Genomic DNA, 21,299 nt, shown 5'->3' with positions numbered 1-21,299 from the left:
CCGTTAGCTCAGAGCATAAAACTACATATAAGCGCCCTGGTTCGTATTTCCTGCCTTATTCCCTGCCATCGCTGTGAAAAATACGCAAGATAATCTCTCAAGGTCTCTTAACTCTCACCATTTGATCACGCAACGTGAAAACATCCACGTGAGAGCCCACGACATGTGCGTGGATCCGCGCGGATATATGACGTCAGAATGGCGCAATTTGTTCTAAAAATAGAAAAATTGTCCCATATCATAGGTGCGCGTGGATCCCAAGGCTTACGGTCTCCGTCCCCGATTATGGCTCCTGGTAACACATAAACTGCACTCGGCTCTTAGCCAGTCAGAATTGAGTGATTTTTTATGTGTTTTATTAGTTGAAATACCCTTTGCACTGTTGTCATGAAAAATTAACGACCGCAGCTTTAAAGTGAAAAAAAAAAAAAAAACATGATTAACGTATAAAGCCATTTTTTTTCAAAATCATTTGACAACGCCCATGGGGCCGCCATTGTCTATTTTATGAGTTCATTCACCACTGACTTTGTGTTAAGATATAGTTTTTACATGTAAAAATTATACCCTCTAAACTCTTCCGATAAATTAAAGCGCAGGTTCTTTCCCTGAATTCATAAATCAAGTAATTAAGTTCTAAGACACTAGACCAGAAATTAAACGAATCCGTCTTGAAACTCTAACTTAAAACGAACGCAATTAAAGCGCAAAGGCAAAAGCTTTCAAGGTACACCTCATATTTCTTGTCCTTCACATTACTTCAAGATGATATTTTCAGCCTCTTCTTTTTTCCGGTGGAGCTGTTATTATTCGCGATTCTCAGCATGCATATTACTGTAATTTATTCTTAGGCATCTGTTCGTTTCTCGTGTGATCCTGATAATGATTTTGGACGATGACTTCGCGGCATCGCCTTATATACGGTACATCAATCACCTGTCTTAAGGGCTTCGAAACCTCAAGGATAAATTGCCACCTGCTGGCCGATAAAAGGACAAAACTAACTATTTGCATTCAGTAATTGCCACTTCGAAAAACATTGACGCAAACGAATTTGAATATATTGTTTTCCAAAATCATCTCACATGGTAGTTTGGAGTTAGATTTGAGCGGTCTAAGGAGAGAAGATTACCCACTTGTAAAGCTTGGCTAGTGTCAAGAATGATCGACTGAAAAACTCTCCCAAGGCAAAGAATAGCAGAGTCTATGAATCGAACAAAGATTAGTCACTTAAAGTGCCACTCGAAACTCGTAACGATATGCATATCTCTGGTTAGATGTAGTAGACAACATATCTCTTTTTTTGTCTCTCTTTCTTTTTGCGATTTTGATCTACAATCTAATTTAATACTCTGCCTTAGTAGGAATCTGACATGCAAGGGTTGGTAATTTGCTCCTTTGGCAAGTGTTTATTTTGATCGTAACTGTAGCAACAACCGGCCTGAAAATGTTGGAAAAGAGATTCATTTGCCGGTGGATAGCGTATCATTTATTTTCAGTAAACAAATAGTGGGTCAGAATACACCACCAATATATGGTTTGTGTTTTGTGGCAGTTATTTAGTTTGCAAAAGAGTTAATTTGTTTTCGCGTTTTTCGTCGATTTGCAGGTGCTGACATTTGCAAGTGCCAAGTGCTAACTAGTTTCTTTACGGGGGTAGGCAGAGGTAAAATTTAATTACAAGAAAACTGTTAAAAAGATGAGCTGCATTTTCTGCTATAATGGTACAAGTTGGTACAAGTTTGATCAAAAATGAAGTTTAGCTCATTGAACTAAGGTAAAATTTTTGAAAAACTGTTCTGTCTTCCTAATAAGAAAGAGTTTGATAAATTACCTCCTCCCTCCCCTCCTTAGGTAGACTTTATCGTCTGTGTCTGCCATACCATGTGGTCGGCGGAAAATGATTGGCGCGGATAATTCAGGACAGTTTAGAGGATTCTTGAAAGTTGACAGCGAGGAAATTTCAATTTCTTTGTTGCATTTTACAATCATTTTCTACGGGTTCTCTTCGATTCGTCGATGGAACAACAGACTGTGAGTTCTTTGCCAGCGGAGGTGGCTTCGACGGCAAATGGAACGACAGAAATCGTGCCGAATTCATGTGAACACGAACCGGTAAGTAAGCTCAAGTTTGGCGGTCTGGTCTGCTGACTTTCTGCGGTTCAGCTGCCCTCGTATCTTTGACAGTTGGTTAATTATGAACATCGATGTATTCCATAGAAAACCAGTATCCAGCCCAATTTATATACGTCTAATAATTTTGAACTAGAGTTGTTGATTGTTGTCACAAAATCGCGAATGGAAATCAGCCTTTTCGCTGGAAATTAGCAAAGTTTCCGCCTACGCGTGTTTGGGATGTTGTGGACTGACGATCTTGAGGTTACCAGTGAAAGAAAATAAAACTTTGTTCCAAATTAGCAATTCATAACGGACGACAAAGGCTTAGAGTTAAGTTCAGTAAATTGTTGTGAAATACTGATGATTTTATTTTGACGCATTCGGATTACACAAAAATGTTTTGATGGGAGAAGAAATTGTGACAAGCGCTCTGCGATCGTTCACTGCAGTACGTAAATTAGCTCGTGGGAATCTGTTCACTATTTTTGGAGGAATAACAAACTTGCAATTGTTAGTTTCAAAGGTATTTGTTCGAAGGATACGCAGAGTTTTCTTTATCTGTGCACTGGGGGGACGTTTCCGCCTTCACGTTCCTATGTTTATTCACAGCCTAATCGCTTTCATTCGCGCGTTCTCCGGGCACTCCACGCCAAATTTAGGAAAAGCTTCCAGCAAATCTCGCCTATCGTATTTCACAGTGAGAACGCTTTTCTAAATAGACTAAACTATCGTTTATATTTACACCTGGCGAATGGTGAGATCGCGATTAATCGCCGTGGCGTATATTTTGTTTCTTCTGATAAGCTTCCTCCTGTCCGCTGGCGAAATTGTACTGACCAGCGCAATTATCGTGCATTCGATCTGCTGTGAAAAGGTATCTCTCGATGAAATCGCTTGAGAGAGGCAGCTTGCCTTTATTGGATTCTACGAGACAAGTATCAAATGTCTGACAGCTTAAGTTTTGAAGTAAAAATAAAATCTTGATTAATAAAAGAAGTATTCATTACCCAGACACTATCTATTGTCGGTAGTGAAGACGCCTTGTTGAAAGTGCACGGGAAACTCTTTTGTTTAGTCATTTCTACCCTCGAGTTAACCTTAAAAGTGAATGGAACCTGTTCCAGAATTTATCTGCAAAGTTTGTGGAAGCACAATGTTACCACACGAAGCATATCAGGTTTGAAATCGCGAACATTCTCATACAGGGCTAGAAAACAAAGCACTTTATTTAGAGGTACAGACAGTATTGGCTGATTAATGCAGAATGTTTGTATTTGAAGACAGAATTTAAACACACTGATAAATGATTCAACTCTTAAAAACAGCTTAGATATATTGAGATCAGGCTTGTGTTCATTTAGTGAGTGATATTAGGTACAGAACTTCCAGGTTAAGTGTTGATAAAATATTTCTCATTATTTTAAGGGTTTTTGGAAAGATAAGATACTTAAACATTTTGAAATTCAACACTTGCAAGATGGCCATAATCATCTTGTGAGGTCAAAGTTGACGGAACCGTGTCCCAATAGTCATCAATATCTTGATAATTTCTTGAAAAAAATCCAGTTACCAATTTGCATTACTTATGGAGAACATAAGGAGAATTTGTGTTTGTTCCATGATTCATTGAGTGCTCTGCACAGCCCCCATCAAAAATGTTGTTGAGTTGAGTTAAGTTGATAACTTTATATACGTGGTAAAAATTCAAATTCCTTCAGCATAATTTACATGTAAAAGTGAGCATAATTTCCTCGATTCTTCAATAGGGAATCATTTTTGCTCCTGATGTGCTGGCAGGTGGCAATTTTGCAGCATACAATAAGCTATTTACACTTCACATTGGAGTTCACTTATACTGTATCACAACCATTAGAAATACATCACTGGCATTCTTTTTACTGGCAGAGATGTATACTACAAAACATTTTGACATGGTTGCTATACAATGGTGATATTTACGTGACAAATAAATGATGATGATGATGACAGGATAGATGATAATATATATGATTGATGATGGTTGATTATGTTGGACTTACAAGGCTTGTGTACAACAGAAAATGTTCTGAGACAGAAGAGAGCGTAATAATTATTGCTGTTTCTTATTTGCTGGGGCTGGGTACCAGCTAAAGTGTTATGCAAGCAAAAGTGCAGAATGGGTCTTGTTGGCTGGAGACTGCAGGGCTTGAAAAAAGTGTCGCCTGGTCATCCAGGGCAAGTAGATTTTACTGCTAGGTAAGAAACTTTTCTTTCTCACTTGCCCGATGGGCAAGGGCCTAGGAAAGTGGTCCACCAACTAAACATAAAAAAATGTAACCCAAGACATGCCCAGGGCAAGCAAAATTTGAGAGCTTCTTGTCTGAAGGGTAAGTTGGAATTCAAGATTTTTCTTGAGCATTGAGAAAAAATTTAGTTAAGTAAATTTATTACTGGCAATCTAAAGAAATTCTGAGTATGCAAAGGTCAAAAAATTCACAGCAAGAGAAACAAGAAATAACAAGTTAACTACAAGCACTACATACACTGTATATATGTGATAGCAGATAGTGTATTTTAAACAAAATTCAGGAAAAAATTCCAAACGCTTAGGACAACCTTCTTTGCTTTGTGCTTCTCAAACTTACAGATGTTTATTACCATTCTTCCCCCCTCCCCTCCCCCCCCCCTCCTTCCCCAGGCCTGTAGATTTTCTACCCTTTCTTTGTGCTTTGTAATAAAATTAAACCATTGCTGGCAAAAGTGTCATTTGTGGCAAGAGTTTATTTTTTAAATAAAACAGTTGTTATGAAAAACAGAAACCCTTGCCTGAAATTGTTAACAGACTGAGTATGACAATGTGACATGTTTTACCAAAGTTTGTGAAATTTTCCACGTTACATGTGATGTTATGCATTGTGCTTAGTTTTTGAATGATTTTAAAGCTGTGTAAATCTTTGGACTTTTTACTTTTATTTGTAATCCAGTAATGGTCATATCATGTAGATTTGTATCTAATGAACATAAAAATAGTATTGGGTTATAAATATTTTAGTTTGGAATGAGGCTTTCCATTATTCTAAGAAGTAAATAAATTGTTGTTTGCTTCAGGTCTAACATACTAATGTGCAGTAATCATTGTTGTCAGTCATGCTATTATACAGTAAATAACCATGATCATGTTTTGTGTTGGTATTGAGTGTTTGGTCTGTTATTTCTCACTGCAGGAACATTATTGATCATGTTTTTTTATTAAAATTTCGTACAAAAATGTTATCACAAAACCACAGAAAGAAAAACTAATCAGCTTGTATGAGAAATAAGATCTTTTTGAAGATGGAAAACACAGGTGTAAGTTAATGTTACAGTGATCAGGTGATGATTTTCATCTTGGCTTTTAGTAGAGTTCTATCAAAGGTTGAAGTTTTCACACTTTGCTGTCTGTAATTTGGATTGTGGGTCTGTTTCTCAGATGATCTGCCACACATCTGTGCTCTTTGGTGTTTATGTATTCGTTCTCTGATTGGCCTGATTGCTAATTTGAGGTGAATTTAGTAATGAGCGTGGAACTTATAATTGTGTCTCATTTTGTTCCTATTAATAAAAAGCAGCACACTCCATTTACGCTCAGTGTCATTCTTAATAAAACCGATTTACTACAGAACACCATGGACTTCTATGGCATTTACGTAAGTCTTGTTAGATATTTAATTTAAATAGCTGAAGTGTACTTGAATCTTGATTTTTGAGTTATTCAATATAGTGGGATGACATTGTATTGAGCTGTGCAAGATAACCTTGCATTTTCTACATTTTTTCAACATATGCCTTAGGGATTGATCTTAAAACTTTCTCTATAACCATACGATTTTTGATGTGAATAACTATTAATAGTTAGTGTAACCCTCGGATGAATATGCATCAAATGTGAGTGAAGAAATGCGAAAACTTTTCGTCCTCAAATTTATTAATTTTGTATGTGGTTCAGGTTGAAGAAACAATATATTGTGAACACAATAAGATGTGGAATTTGTCAATGATGGCTAATTAAATTTCCATGTTTTTTTGGCAAATGAAAATGGTTGAGGTGCTTTAGAAGCATAACAAAAATATTAAATTTCAAAATGTGTTTTTTTTTAATTCTTTTGTGAAATAAATGCAATCGAGAATGCAATAAGCAGCTTTGATTCAGTATACAGTGCTTACAATGTACATGGTGAATGTTATGAAATATTCATTTATTTTGTTCATTACAATTTCTTTTATTCCATTTTGTCAGATAATTTTGTTGAAAACTTTAATTTAAAACTGCAAGCATATTACATTGTAGTGTTTCCAATTCTGTGGGGAAAAAACAGTCAATAGCTCATGATAACTTACAATTTTATTTTAATTAATATGTGATGAAAAAATGTTTTTTAATGGATGTTTCTCTGTTTGTTTTTAACTTGGATTTCAGACAAAGGGTATTTTTGTAACGTGCTAATCCAATAAACATTCGCCAAACAGACTTTCTTGTGTAAATTTAAAGAGTGTCCTTGTTGGAGTCATGTCAAGAAAGATCATTTTACATGTAGATTAGTGCCCCTCCCTCCTCCAGAGATGACAACCTAAAAACAAATTGAAACCTGGAAGACCACCAGTCCTCCATTAAAATGCTGTTAAAATTAGAGCTTTGCCAAGAACAGAATGGGGCAGAAACAAAATGTATTATAAAGCAATAACCGGTTGGGCCTCACTGCCAAGTGAGCTAAAGAAACTTATACCAAAAAGGATTTTTAAATACAAACTGAAACAGTTTTTACTTAACCATTTTTGACCTTAGTTAGCAGTAGATTTTTAATCCTAGTTCTAGTTTTAAACTTAAGTTTTAGTATCACGTTTTTAGCTTTTATTACTTTTGTATTTTAGACGTTTAATATATATTCGAGACTTTTTTTTTTTCAGAGGAGCCTCCTGAAAACCGCCCCTAGGTGATTGGAGGCCTCCTCTTAAAACATTAGTTTACTATTATTATTTTAAAAGTGCATCAAATATGCCAAAAGTTCCCCCCAAAAATGCCAAAAATTGACAGAAATAATTGTGAAAATCATGTAGCATTTTCTTTCATGTCTGGGAGATTGCTGGTGACCCATATGATGGGAGACTGGGAGATTCAGTCTGAATCTAGGAGACTCCCAGTTAATCTGGGAGATGTTCCTCTCATGAATACGTTCCCCTAGGTACCCTCCATATTCTCTTACCTCTCCCTTGCAGGTGCTTTGTAAATTAAATACAGTACATGTATATAAGTGCATATTATGATGCTGACCTGAATGTGAAAGGTAGAGGTCTAATAATAAAAATGATGTTATATCACTTTTTGAGATACCCCATTGTACAGGTTCACAATTGAAAGTTTCACAAATGCAAAAAAAAGCTAGTAACTTACTTTCAAGACTATTTCTGCTTAAATTATTTTGTGTGTAACAGATTTAAGTATTATGGGTGAGATCATAACCAATGGAAAATTAAAATGCTTTACATGTAGCCAGACAGCGTACATGTATGAATACCGTCTAAATGAAAGGAATCAGAGCTATTGGTACATAAGTTTGGAATTATTGTTAGTGTGATAAATATTGTGCTGCCATGAAATTAATACAAGTTTGCTTCATAATTTAAAAGAAAATTACTATTTGTGCTTCTCAATAGCTGGTTAAATTAATGCCATGAAGTTCATATTTCACACAAATTTATCAGTGTCTTAAAAAGTGCCTACATGTACTTTTGTAGACATTTTAAATACAGTTCATTAACAACATGTAAAATAGGTTGCTAAATCTTTTTTATTTACTTGCATTCTAAGTTTAAATTGTTTTATAAAAGTTTAAAAGTTGTATAAAGCTTACCAGAAGCTAAGTCTGAAAATATCAGTACAAGTTGTTTTTTCCTGTGTATTTTGTATTTTGCCAGATTCATTGACCTTTGAAGCAAATGATTTTAAACACAAAAACTGAGATTGATGATATAAATTCTCCCAACATGCTGGCCACACTACCTTTGGTTATGTGCGGAGAGTTTGTATAATTATATTCTTTCCCATTATCAAGTCCATATTGTAAATGTTTACTTTCCTCTGTTGCATGGTTGACCCAATCATCTGCAATTTGCTTATTTCAACCAGTTAGGTAATGACCTGTTGTTTTCATTTAATTACTCTGGATTTAGAGCTTGATAATAGCTATGTTTTAAGGCGAGACCTTTGTAGGAAGACATTGAGGTGAAAATGGTCTGTTAATGAACCTTAAATCTTAGAGTGCTTTGCAGCTGGTAGGGCAGTGGTGCTGAATTATTCATACATTGCGTAGAAACTAAGAATTAGACTGTTTGAAAGCCATCTAAACTACATATACATGCAGGGGTCACAGCGGAAACTAAGGATTTACATAATGGAGGTAAAGTTGTCTAACTTAAAGTTGAACATCTTTGTGGTCTTGTAGATTCAGTTGGTAAGCCAGACATTGGCTATGGTTGTGTTTGCATCGATAATGTAGCACATTCAGAGTTAGATTTAGTGCATCCCTGTGTTCAAACTATTTCATCTTGAATCTGCTAAATACCTCTAGACTTTGTAGAGGTCAGAATGAAGTAAACTTGGTGATCTTCGCTTGGTAGTGTCAAGTTTTAAGCCAAAATGGGGCAAAATTGATTTTTGAAATTCTCCATATTCTCATTATCATGTAAAATACCCTTGAACAAGTGCTGTATTTTATCTGGCAAAATTGTGTTTTAGTTCAATGTTTCTGTTAAGTTAAAGACTTGACAAGATGTTTTTTTTTAATCCAATCCTGCCAGGATGTTATTATAACACAGTCTGTTCATTCAGTCAGTCTGTAACTTTCACATCAAAATACACTAGTAAACAGAGGAAAATATAATTTCATTGTGTCCTAACTTGTGTTTCAATAGAAAGAAACTACATTCATTGTCCCTGGTGCAGCAGCGTATAATAATGTTATTTCTCTGTAGTCACAGTCTTAAAGATCACAGTATGTGGTTCTGTGTTTTCATTTAGTTTAATAGTTAAGAGTAATAGCAAATAATTTTCACCAAACAAAATACCAAGGCAGGGTCTTTGGCTAATTGTGTCAATCAGGTTAATTAATGTAAATCTAGTGATATGTTTTTTCAAGTCAAAACTAACTTGGGGGCAGGTTGTTTCAGATTCTGGTGCCATACTCGTAAATTATTAATATCAGTAAGTAAGGGTTTGTTCTTCCCTCAGAAGAATACAATTAGCAAATTAATTATTTAGTGAGGTTGCACACTTTTCAATGAAAAGTTTCTATGAAGTCACCAATTTTAACATTTTGTTTAACATTTATTTATTTTTTTTGCTATCATAGAATGAAAAGAAAATTGGTAATTTATTTTAATTAATAAAAGAAATAGAAAAGTTAACTTTCTTAACAGGCCTCTGTTTTTGTAAATTAAATTTTATAGATAGTACACTGACTGAAAAGTTTTAATAATTATCTCCTAGTCCTATTCTGTCTGGAAGGGGGCAGAAAGTTCCCCTATATGCAGATTCTAAATTTAACTTAGTGCTTAAAAGTGCTCAAACATTAAAGGCCAAAATTTAAGACTTTTCCTAATACCCATTAGGAAACAAAGCTGATACATGTCATTTTTTTTTTGGTTGTATGTCTTGGTGTTTCTTGGCAACCTTGTTTTTGAAGGGTATTTTACCGAACTTTGTTCATAGGTGTTTTGTTTAGTTTTTAGTTTTTATAAGCTTTTGGTTTTTTAAAATTGTTGCAGCTGTTGCATCGCATTTTGTTTTTGTTCTTTCAAATCCAGGAGTTTCATTAAGGGCCAGGCACCAGGCAAATTGACCGGCTGTGAGGTTAATTTTGTCCACCTGGTTTGACCATCCAGAGGAAAGTTTTTCTCATAAAGAAGTTCAGTTCAAAAAATTTTGCCCGCCTGTGAAAAGCAGATTCCCTCCAGCTGAAAACAATAATGAAACCCCTGCAAATCAGTTTTGAAATCCAAGATGGTGGTCCTTTGAAATGAAGGCCAGTTTTTTAGCTTGTTGTGTAATAATTATCATATTCAGATATTCAGATACTTAGGCTACTGTATGTTCACACTTGGTGCCCAAGTACAATTCATTCTGGGTTTTAATGTGAACACACCTTTTTCCAAGTACTCACATCAGAAATCAGGTACAGTGCCTGTGCCCAGGGAAAAGGTCTCGACCTTGTACTCAGGCACTAAATGGTTAGAGTACACTGTGTCTGAACGCAACACTCTTTTTGCAGGTTCCCAGGCACCAGTGCTTGGGCGCCAAGAGTTAACACAGCCTTACTTGATAAACCATTTAAGGTTTGGAGCCAGTTAAATGTTTCTTATATGTTTCATTTCAACAGGTCAGCAATGGTGTTCAGTACACTCAACCGCTCGCCGTTCAACCCTACACAGAGGTGGCTGTTCCCCCATCCATCGACACAACACAGCAGTTGCAGCAGTTGCAGACACAAACCCACCAGCTTCAGCCATCTGAAGTTCTGATTCAGAATGGTGACACAGGACCAAAGAGACTGCACGTCACCAATATCCCTTTTAGATTTAGAGATCATGATCTAGTTCAAATGTTTGGGGTTTGTACTCATTTGTTGGCTCTGTTATTTAGAAAATACTAAAATTTGCCATGCATTTACATATACATACTACATGGGACGCTTTCAAGTGGTATACCTGTCAGTCAAATAACCCATGAGTTGCTTTTATTTTTTTGTTATGCACACCAGCCTTAAGTAGAATGTGTTTAGGGGAGTGGGGGTATCCTATGGGAAACCACAAGAAATTGTTGTGTAACTATTTTATACTGCCGTAACATAGAAGATATAGTGGCCAATACAAGCAATGGAGCTCGAGATGGGAAGGTTGGGTGTAATATCATCAAGTATACACATAGGCCTTCATGTATTCTGATTGGCTGTATTTTCTATGGCATAGTATCAGATAAGAACGGTGCCTGATTGGTTCAAATTGATATACATTTAGTTGGTTAGAGCATATAACACAATGTTTCCAAATTTCCTTGTGTTGTATTTGTGGAAGAAAAACTTTCACCGCAGTGTATTTTCTTCTATGAGATGTGTCACAAATGGATACCAACTAATAATTGTGAGGCCCTCCTAATATAATGTCAGGTGATAACCTTTCATAGACTAGTATCCCAACCTCAAATATTACTACTGTTAGTAACTGTGTTTCAGTGGAAAGCAGCATTAGTACATGTATAGGGCAACTTTGCCCAAATGAGGACTATTTTACCAAATACCATAAAATACTGAACTTACAGACTTCTGACTAATAGTCCTTTATTTCTTATTTCCTCTATCTGTCAGTCATGCAAACAAACATTTTGATCTTTTCACAGCAATTTGGTACTCTGGCGGACTGTGAAATAATCTACAATGAACGAGGATCAAAGGTATCTATCTAATTTACACTGGCGCTAATGCTACTGTCTTTATCAGACAGTATAAAAATGCAGCATAGGTAGTGAGTATGTTGGTCTTTTTTCAGGCCTCATTTTCTTCAATCCTGGGCTAAGTTGAGGGCAATCTACATTATAATAATATTAATTACAGTGTTGGTAGAGATTATTTGTAGGAAAAATTAAATGCATTTTGACTATACTTTATTGTCTTTAATCCTAATCTTGTGGCCTCAGGGCGTTTTCATATGAATCGAAGCAAAGCGGTCAACTGAAATATTACATCAAGATCCAGAAAATATTCTTACCCTTCCTGCAAAGGATTTATTGGTTAGAAACCCAACCCAAACTGCTCTGGAAAATTCATGTTTTCTTTTTAAATGTTCAGCATTTGAGACCCCCCCTTCCCAATAACCATCCTTGACTTGGATATACAGATATTTTTTAGAACTAATACGGTTGTCATGAAAATAAAGAAATGTTAAATAGAGAAATAAATGTTAAATAGATAAACAATATTTATTTTGTAGGGATTTGGTTTTGTCACATTTGCAAATTCTGCGGATGCAATGAAAGCTCGGGAAAAGCTGAATGGCACCATTGTGGATGGAAGAAAGATAGAGGTTTGACATGAACTTCTTGTTGTATAGCTAGTCGCTAGGTGGTTTGCATTTCGCTTTAATTTACTTCTTTTCATCAGTTCACAGCTTACCGCATCTTCACTGTGAGTATTCATCATACATATTCCAATTAGATTAACCTTTTCACTCTGAGGGTCAAACTTCAAGTCAAAATATCTTATTCACAAAAGCTACCTTGAATTGATGTTAGGCATATCATTAAGCGAATTAGCCATGCACATGGTCTTCCATTCGACAAATACTACAAAGAAGCAATTTGCAGAAAATTATCTCATGGCTCTATTTCAGTATCTGTCTGAGAATCAGATGATTTGCACAAGCCATTTGTATTTTACAAAAGCATAAAATAGAATTCACATATATATTGCCTAAAGCATACAAGACTACTGACAAATTAATGCTATCAATATACAATCATGTACAAACAAACTGGTTGAAATTTCCAGGGTGCAATATAAGGCCTGAGAGTATTTGTCTGATTCTTACTTTTGACTTTGTGGATAAAGCAAAACATGAGACCGTTCAAAGGAAAACTATTGAACACTGCTTTTATGACAAAGTGTTGTTGGTAAAATAGGGATTTGAATTTATTTCAGATTTGAACTTGGTGACTCTGAGGAGTGAAAAGGTTAAAATAGGAAATGCTAAAACATAACACTAACACATTTTATTCCTGCATGTATTGCATGATTTCACATTGACACTGATAATTTTTCACTTAGGTAAACAATGCAACCCCTCGACCGCACGCCAAAAAAAGTCCGGGCCAAAATCGAGGACCCTATACCAATGGTACAGCATGCTTTGTTCCCCTTGTCGTTTCGTTGATCTGTAGTGGCATGTACTGTGTGTAAGAGAATGCATGTGTCCTCCAGTATGGAGTACTGAATTGGCAGATAAGTATTCGTATCCAGCATAGTGATCAATGCTACAAAACATGTTTGTGACATAAAATGGATTGTCTTGTTTCTAATATTATCTTTGATATTGTTGTTCACTTTTTAATAAAAGAGCAAAGGATCAAATAAAACACTAACAAAAATATTTCAAGTGGTAAATAGGCTTCAATCCTTTCATAAAATAATTAGAAATAAGTTATAAATATTACAAATTTGTATGCTTTTCTGCAAATTTTAAGATGAAAAATGTGAACTCTGTGATATTGAAATTTTTGTTTTTTAATTTAATATTTATAACTGAAATTTCTCTTTAAGTTTTAGTTGAAGTATTTGACTACTTTTTCAGAAGCTGAATAACACTTTCATTGTTTAGTGTGATGGTTCTCTTTTTTCCTGTAACAAGTTTACCATTAAAATGAAAAATTTTACACTCCTTCAAAATATAGTTGATAATTATCGTTTTCAGTTGTTTGCTTGTAAAACAAAGAAAATCAGGATTGTACTTTTTTTGCAATACTAAATTGATAACTAAGGGGCTGAGGATATAAGAACTGTAAACTGTAAGTGATTGAGGGGATATTTTTGCATATCTTTCAGTGCTGTTTATAAAACACTAGCAGAAAACATCTTAAAACCACTTGATAAAATTTGAGTAAAGGACTGCTCAGCAATATGAACCTTCATTCTCATAGACAAAACATGTCATTGTCCTACCTTCCTTCCTGGCTAACAACATACATAGAAAATTGACCATAGTAAACGACTATGTTTTTCAGGTACCTCATTCCGTGGCATGAGAGGAGTTCGTCGGGCTTCTCCTGTGAACAAGTTTAGTACGAGGACTATTCAACCTCCGCAAGTGCCAGCATACGATGGCACCTATAGTGGGTGAGCAGTTGTTTCACACTCTGATCAAAATGTAATTTCTGTATACAATATTGGTCTATTGTCAAACAAATAAGTGATGAGAATTTGGATGACCATCAACAGCAAGGTTGATATCCAATAGCTCAGTCTAATGGCTAGTAGAAAAAGAAAATCTTGATCTAAGGAAAGAAATGATGGCAGATTTTGAACTTGGAATTGAGTCAGTCAGCTGTTTGCAAAGGCTATCATCCCTCTGGATTGGTGAATCTTGTTATCACTTCTAGATGTCATTACCAACTTGTGTACAGATTCACTATACAAGGTGTCCTTTGCATTTAGTCAAAAAATAGACCATGCCAACCTGACTTGTTATGCCAAGTCTGATAATATTTAGCTGATCAAACTTTGCTTTAAACAGTTCACTTAAACATTGAAACTTAACCATAAAAATTTGATCTTCAAAAGAAATACCTCCTTCAATATTCAACTTAATTATAATTATACATTTCCACAGCTACTAAATGGTACAGTTGCAATCGATTTAACATCCCTATTTGTTTGGGAAATGGGGTGGTGGAACCCCATCAGTGAGAGCAGCTTTCTACCATTGTGGCCTGGGTTCGATTACAATACCCAGTATCCTAAATATGAATTATTACATTTTCATTTTTGATATTTACATATCATTTTCCATAATTTACTGCTTTTAATGCTCAGATAAAAAAATATTCTAGCATAATCGTAGATCACCTTTTGCCATCTGTGTTTATTTATTTATTTTTTTTTATTTCATTTTGTTTTTTGTTTGTTTGTTTGTTGTTGTTTTTTTTTTTGCGGTAGTTATGACGGATATGATCAGACCTATGGAGCCAGGAGAATAGGAAGTTTTACAGGGTAAGAAAAAAGGGATCTCTCATGGTTTCTGGTAAACCAGGCTAATAGGACTCGACAAAAATCGCCTCGATATAATGGGTACTCGATATGCCATGAAGACGTGACTCGCTCAGAAAACGAGACACGTTTGAGAAACATTCGGAAAAACGAGACTCGTTTCGAATAACGAGTCTTTTTCCGAACGAGTCTCGTTTTGAAAGTCTCGTTGAAAACGAGACACGTTAGGAAAACGAGACACGTTCGAAAAAGAAAAACGAGACTCGTTCGGAATAAGTTCGGAATAACGAGATTTAAAACGAGACTTGTTCGGCAGAGACTCGTTAAAACGAGACTCGTTAAGAAAACCAGACTCGTTCGGGAAACGAGACTTATTAGCAAAAATACTTCGTGAAACCATTTTCGTTTGTGAAGGGAGCCTAGTTAATTATTACGTTCATTGTCTTTTCATTAAATTAACAACCCGACTAATTGATTTTGCTTTTAATTTCAATGTTAATTGTAAATTTTAAATATTAAGCAAAACGTTTTAGTCGCAGTCTTACAAACGATATAAAGGCAACCAGAAACTGTGACTTTAAAAATTCTTAACCTTGAAGCCACTTCAATTGTTATGGATGGTGTCAAAAGCCTTGATAATTTAACAAATGAAACGCGAAAAATTTTCATCTCCAAAAGGAAGTCTGAACATGGGGCGCGGAAGGGTTTAAGTGTCAGTTTCATATTTGGCAACGTTTTTTTTTAGTTCATGAATAACTAAGAAATTGATTGGCCAAATATTAATAGCTTGCTTTAAATTGTTGTACTAGAAACTACATCATGAAAGCTACATTGTGTAATACATAAGGTAAAGAAATAAAAGATGATTCTAAATCAACATTCTTATCCACGAGTTGTGCCTTTTTGTGTCATTAAAAATCATTTGCATCCTTAAAATTTTTTTTCTCAACAGTAACTCAAATTTGGTAGCCCATAGGTTTCATAAAGGGCTTCTACCATTCTATCTACAAACTGCAACTTGCTCAGTATTGAGTCACAGACATAATTGGTAAATAATTAAATAAACGATCCGATGTGGTTCTCAGGGGCGTTACCCATCTGTTTATAAAAATCTATGACAATTTCCTATCAAGAGGCACAGCAAGATTTAATTTCACAGGCACAAGGAACCGGGCAAGCGTGTGAGAGCCTGCGCGTGTGGCTTCAAGATTAAGATTTTTTAAAGTCACAGTTTCTGGTTAGCATTTATAAAGTTTGTAAGATTGCGAATAAAAACTTTTGCATAATATTTAAATTTTACAATTAACATTGAAATTAAAATCAAACTCAGTCTATTGATCGGGTTGTCAATTTACTGAAAAGAACTTAATAATTAACTAGCCTCCTTTCACGAACAAAAATGGTTTCACGAACGAGTCTCGATTTTTGAATAAGTCTCGTTTCCCGAACGAGTCTCGTTTTCCAAACGAGTCTCGTTTTTCCAAACGAGTCTCGTTATTCAAAACGAGTCTCGTTTTTCCGAACGAGTCTCGTTATTTCAAAAGAGTCTCGTTTTCCGAACACTCCGAACGAGTCTTCTTTGAATAGTTTTCCGTCAAAACAAGTCTCGTTTTCCGAAAGTTTCAAGAACGAGCCTGGTTTTTTAAACGAGTCACGTCTTCGTTGCATATCGAGCACACATTATATCGAGACGATTTTTGTCGAGTCCTATTAGCCTGGTTTACCAGAAACCGTGAGTGATCCGAAAAAAGTGGATTGTGAAATGTTTTTGTTTTCAATGGTGTTATTTCATTTATGGTGTCCTTATCCTGTTCTGTTTTAACTTGCATGATGATTATCTGTGTTCCTCAACAGGTATGAAGCAGCACCCTATGGTGGTGGATATGGCCCGGTAAATAAATTGTTGTTATTGTTGTTTACACTACCCACCTATTTTACCACATCATAATTAATTTTATGTGATTGTGAGCTGATATAATCCTATGAACTTGATATCTTTGAAAACCACTGTTGTTAGGTTCATTATGATCTTGGACTGTTTTCTAGTGTTTGAAATTAGTGGGGAGCAGGGATGGCGCAGTGGCGAGAACGCTCACCTCCCTCCATTGTGGCCCAGGTTCAACTCTGGCCCGTTGCCATGCGTGGGATGAGTTTGTTGTTGGTTCTTGCCTTGCTCCGAGGGTTTTTCTCTGGGTTCTCAAGTTTTCCTCCCTCCACAAAAACCAACATGTCTAAATTCCAATTCGACCAGGACAGAGGACCCGCGTGGAAACCAGCAAAGGCTGATGTGGCTTCCTCTCTAAATGTTGCAACTTCAATTTAGTGGTCATCTAAAAATTGATGAAATTTGCCTTAAACAATCCTTCATTGATATTCCATTGTTACCTTCTTCGTAGGCAAACACATACGCGGCTCCATCGCCCGCGTACCGTCCAGCGGCACCGCCCCAGGCCCCACCGACAAGTTACAGCACAGGCTACAGATACGCACCGTATTAGTCACGTGACAATCACCAGAGCAACAATACATTCGGACAATACACCATTGCACAATATCATCCACAACGTAGTCACAAATCATGGATTGCTGGTTCTTTGTGATTCGCAAAGAACCCTTCGTTCGTCAAGTGTATAGGTCATTGTCAATCTTGTAAATAGTAGAAATTAACGATTTCTAGAGATCGACGGTCTCGGGATAGGAAACATTCACTCATCTTAGAAAGCAACAGGCCAACGTCCTATTTGAGGCTTGATTTGATAAAGAAAGAGAGATCCTAAGACTTTTTACAGTGAAATGCTTCAAACCGTGAATACTTGGTAATGATTTTAATCTTTTCTAGGACTGTAATGTGGTTGTAATTTCTTAGTGTGAATGAAAGCATAAATTGTGACCATTCGAATGACAGAGATTACAGGCAGTGCGTAGTACCTTTATGTACAGCTGTTTGTTTTTCAATTTTTCGCAATACAAATTTAACAAGTTGTCAAATTTGTACTTTGTGGAAAGTAAACAGAAAATTAGTTTTGACATCTTTTCGTTGGGTTTCTGTTTTGTTTGGCCAATCAGAAACCAGGATCGTCTCAGGAGTCGGAGACTTAAATTGCACCTGCGCAATTACTAGCTCTTTGATTGGCTGAGACGTTTGACAGGTGCACGTGCAGTAACTGAATGTTTCATCAGCTGAGAGTTTTGGGAAGCCAACGGTAAGATGTCAAAAAGTAATGAAACCTTTTACCGAGTGGCAATGGTTACCTTAAAAAATGTTAGTCTTTCTACAGAATGGTGGTAGCTTCAAGTTAATCTCAGTTAGCCTTCACTGAGAACGGGTGGTCGGGTGGAGCAGAGCGCAAGCGCGGGACACGAGAGCGAAGCGCAAAGGCAAGCGCGCTTCGTGCTTTACCCCGCTATACCTCCCGTTCTCCTCCCGACTTGAAGTTTGCTCTTTGCCTGAGGTGATTAAACACATTAACAAGTTTTGAATGTTGTCAATAAGATTAAAGTAATGGCCTCTACTACTTGTTCTAATAAAAGTGTAAATTATACTTAGGCTGTAGACACGAGAGAGAGGCTTATGTAGGGTTTCTCTTGATCTTATGATAAAAAAATGTATTTAAATTTGTTGTTTATTGATGGCTTTGTTGTTCATTGAGTGATGGCTTCTACTACACATTTTATAGGATTTGTATTATGTACCCGGTTGCTAACTTACAAACCTGTGATGGGACATTAAAAGGCACCTTATGCGTAGTTCAATTCCACCTGTTACCATCCTCCCCCGGACATACCCCCGGGGATTTAACATTTTTTCTCTTATTCGGCGGCCTATTCCCCGTCCCCGGGTAGGGAAAAGGAGACAATTCCCCGCCCCCGGGACTCCTATCTACCTCAACCATGTCTGTATGTGTACGAAAAAGGGTGCAAATATTGGTTGCTGAACAATAGCGTGAACGGCCTTTTCTGTCAAGAACGCAGCGATTTTAATACATTAAAACTGCAATTTGTATTAAATAAACTTACTTTCAAATATGAGCTTTCATTTGGGAAGATTTTGTTGCCCTAGCCAAGCCGAAACAAACTTTATCGGCTTTCCAACAAATTTGCTCACACCCAGCAAGCGGTGGGTCACCATTGCGTTTGATATAAAACCACGTTGCGGAAACAATTTTTTTTTATTTGCCCCGCCCCCTAGCGGCCTAGCCCCAGGACAAGACCGCCTTCAACAATTCCCCACCCCCAGACACGAAGGGCTGGACTTTTCCAGAGGGTTGCTCGGGGTGGGGGGGGGGGGGGGGGGAGAGATAACAGGTGGAAATGAATCATGCATCACAGTCGAGCAGCTTTGAATATCAATACAAAAGTGATGACGATAATGAAAATCATCAACTGAGTGAAATTGTCGTGATGTACCACCAAATTCTCACAACTGATATTAAAAGCAATGTGTGGCAAACATTAAGGAGTTTAAACAAGAAAATGAAACAGTAACGCTAAAAGTGCCGACTAAGCTCCGATTTTTCAAGTTCGTTGTTTGTAATCCGTGTTAATCTTCTCCATCCTTATCCGTCCTTGTTTATGGTTTATCATTTTTTCTTTGGTGTTTTTCTGTCTTAGTTAACTTTCATTTTCAGGTTTCCTCCAATTTAAAGGTAATTTGTACGTGGCCAACATAACTCAAAGTACCGTGACTGAGCTCCTTTAAGCACTGAGTTCTGCTGTTTTCTTCTTAGCATAACCCACTGACCGACCACTGATTAAACGAGCAATGTGATTGGCTACACGATGGCCTTGAAACAATCACTAGACAGGATCTGCATGGTCAATATTAACCTCGTGTCTATTTGAAGCTTCTGAAATGACAATATGAGCTATGCTATAGATCTGTCAGATGGCTAGAGAAAAGCTTAGTAACAAGGTGGCTACAAGAGATTCTTGGCCATGATTGAATGTTACCCCTCCCCCCCCCCCCTCCCAACCATTTTGACTCATTACCGTTGAGTCCTAGCGAAAGGGAGTAGTGTTAAAAAAATAAAAACTTACGTCGAGATTTGCGTTGGGTGGTACGTTGTCGCAAAACAAGGTTTCAATCTTAGTGGGCGCGCTCAATTCAATGCAGTGCTCTAGGTATGACGAAAAAGTGAACATCACTGCTCAAGAACGTAAATGTTAGGGGTGCACGAGCCAATTTGTAAGAATTCGTACAGGACCATCAACGCCACGAAGCAGCAAACAAATATGAATTTTTAAAACTTTTTCAAGTTACGGACAAATTTATCTCTGTTCCTTTTTCCCAGCAGAAATGCCTGAACTTTTACACTCTTGCAGATTTACTTTTCGAAATTTCCCAGCCTGCAGACACAAAACCTGAATTTACACACACTTAGCAAACTTGGACGGCTTGTTGGCTGGGGGTGGTGGAGGGGGGAAAGGGGAATTCAAGGAATCAAACATATTTTAGCAAGTCCACCCCATGCCCTACTGCTAGCTTGATGGTGCGAGTCCCCTAGGTTTCTCGATCAGCCGGCAAGAACTCGGCCGGAAAATAGATATTTCAAGGAAAACGGAAAGGTAAGAGAGTTTTAAAATCCTCAATACAGGCTTTTTTCCAATCCCTCTCAAGATATTTTAGACATGGTACCCAGTTCTTCCGTGGATATTACTTCGTTGGGATTTCCGAAACCAGGAGTGGTCTGAAAATACCTTGAGTACGATGCTCTCTCCCTCTCACACTTCATCCTCTCTTGGTGAAAATGGATTCTTGAAACAAATCGACTCCATCTCAGACTAATGGGCCCGGTTATCTGTACGCCAATATTAGAAGTTAAGGTTTTATGACTGGTTTTGTTTGACAAAGGTTGCCTTGGATCATACACCGGCGCCGAACGGAATTACCCATCCGACCAAGATCTCACGCAACATCCAGTTATCTCTCAGGTCAAAGTGAGTATTAAATATACCTATCAAAATTCAAATGCCTAACTTGATTTAACGTACGTTTATCACGAACGGAAATGCGCAATAATTAAAGCACAGTTTCCTGAATTCCAGTCAAATTAAAAACAAATATCACAGTCCGTGCACGTATTCACATACATCGATATCGTGCCCAGTTTTTTGGGCCAGCTGGTTTAAGAAGCAGTATTGTACCAAGTGGTGTTAACTAGTTCCTCTTGTTGATATTACTGAAAAAAAAAAACGCCACAGGCTTTCAAAAGTTTCATAGTGTTTCTAAACTCCCCTTGATCCAAGTGCGAAAAATCGTTTTCTTTTTGTGCCAGTAATAGTCTGATTTCCGTTGATCCGTTTTGCGGATTCCTTTCCTTTTGAGTTTATTAAATGTCTCTTATAACTGTTAAATTAAAGTTTTAAATTTCGTTTATTTAATCTTGCACTCATGCCATTGGGTGACTTTGCAAGAAT

General features: G+C 36.7%; 1 protein-coding gene across 4 annotated transcripts; it reads left to right on the top strand.

Annotated features, from left to right (window-relative positions):
* Positions 1 to 1,087: 1,087 nt before the first annotated feature.
* Positions 1,088 to 18,508, top strand: LOC145491038 (RNA binding protein fox-1 homolog 3-like). 4 transcript variants are annotated; one of them, XM_081470178.1, is made up of 10 exons: positions 1,088 to 1,666; positions 1,855 to 2,115; positions 10,509 to 10,739; positions 11,525 to 11,578; positions 12,115 to 12,207; positions 12,948 to 13,017; positions 13,901 to 14,012; positions 14,832 to 14,885; positions 16,737 to 16,773; positions 17,279 to 18,508. In XM_081470178.1, exons 2-10 carry the CDS (start codon positions 2,020 to 2,022, stop codon positions 17,378 to 17,380), a joined length of 849 nt encoding a protein of 282 aa, XP_081326304.1. In that variant the 5' UTR covers positions 1,088 to 1,666; positions 1,855 to 2,019; the 3' UTR covers positions 17,381 to 18,508. The 4 variants fall into 4 exon arrangements, with proteins under 4 accessions (XP_081326304.1, XP_081326303.1, XP_081326302.1 ...); XM_081470177.1 differs by having other exon boundaries at positions 1,088 to 2,115; XM_081470176.1 differs by lacking the exon at positions 1,088 to 1,666 and having other exon boundaries at positions 2,023 to 5,783.
* The last annotated feature ends 2,791 nt before the right edge of the window (positions 18,509 to 21,299 follow it).

Source organism: Orbicella franksi, chromosome 6 (genome assembly GCF_964199315.1).
Source record: "Orbicella franksi chromosome 6, jaOrbFran1.1, whole genome shotgun sequence".
Lineage (NCBI taxonomy): Eukaryota > Metazoa > Cnidaria > Anthozoa > Scleractinia > Merulinidae > Orbicella > Orbicella franksi.
Note: the sequence above shows the minus strand (reverse complement) of the source record. Positions and strands in the feature narration are given on the sequence as shown.

What these genes read in the sequence shown, in the direction of transcription:
- LOC145491038 (XM_081470176.1), top strand. Translation starts at nt 5,652, where the DNA reads ATGAGCGTGGAACTTATAATTGTGTCTCATTTTGTTCCTATTAATAAA. An exon ending in ATCTAGTTCAAATGTTTGGG is followed by an intron (nt 10,740 to 11,524) that starts GTTTGTACTCAT and finishes ATCTTTTCACAG; the next exon opens with CAATTTGGTACTCTGGCGGA. An exon ending in TCGAGGACCCTATACCAATG is followed by an intron (nt 13,018 to 13,900) that starts GTACAGCATGCT and finishes TATGTTTTTCAG; the next exon opens with GTACCTCATTCCGTGGCATG.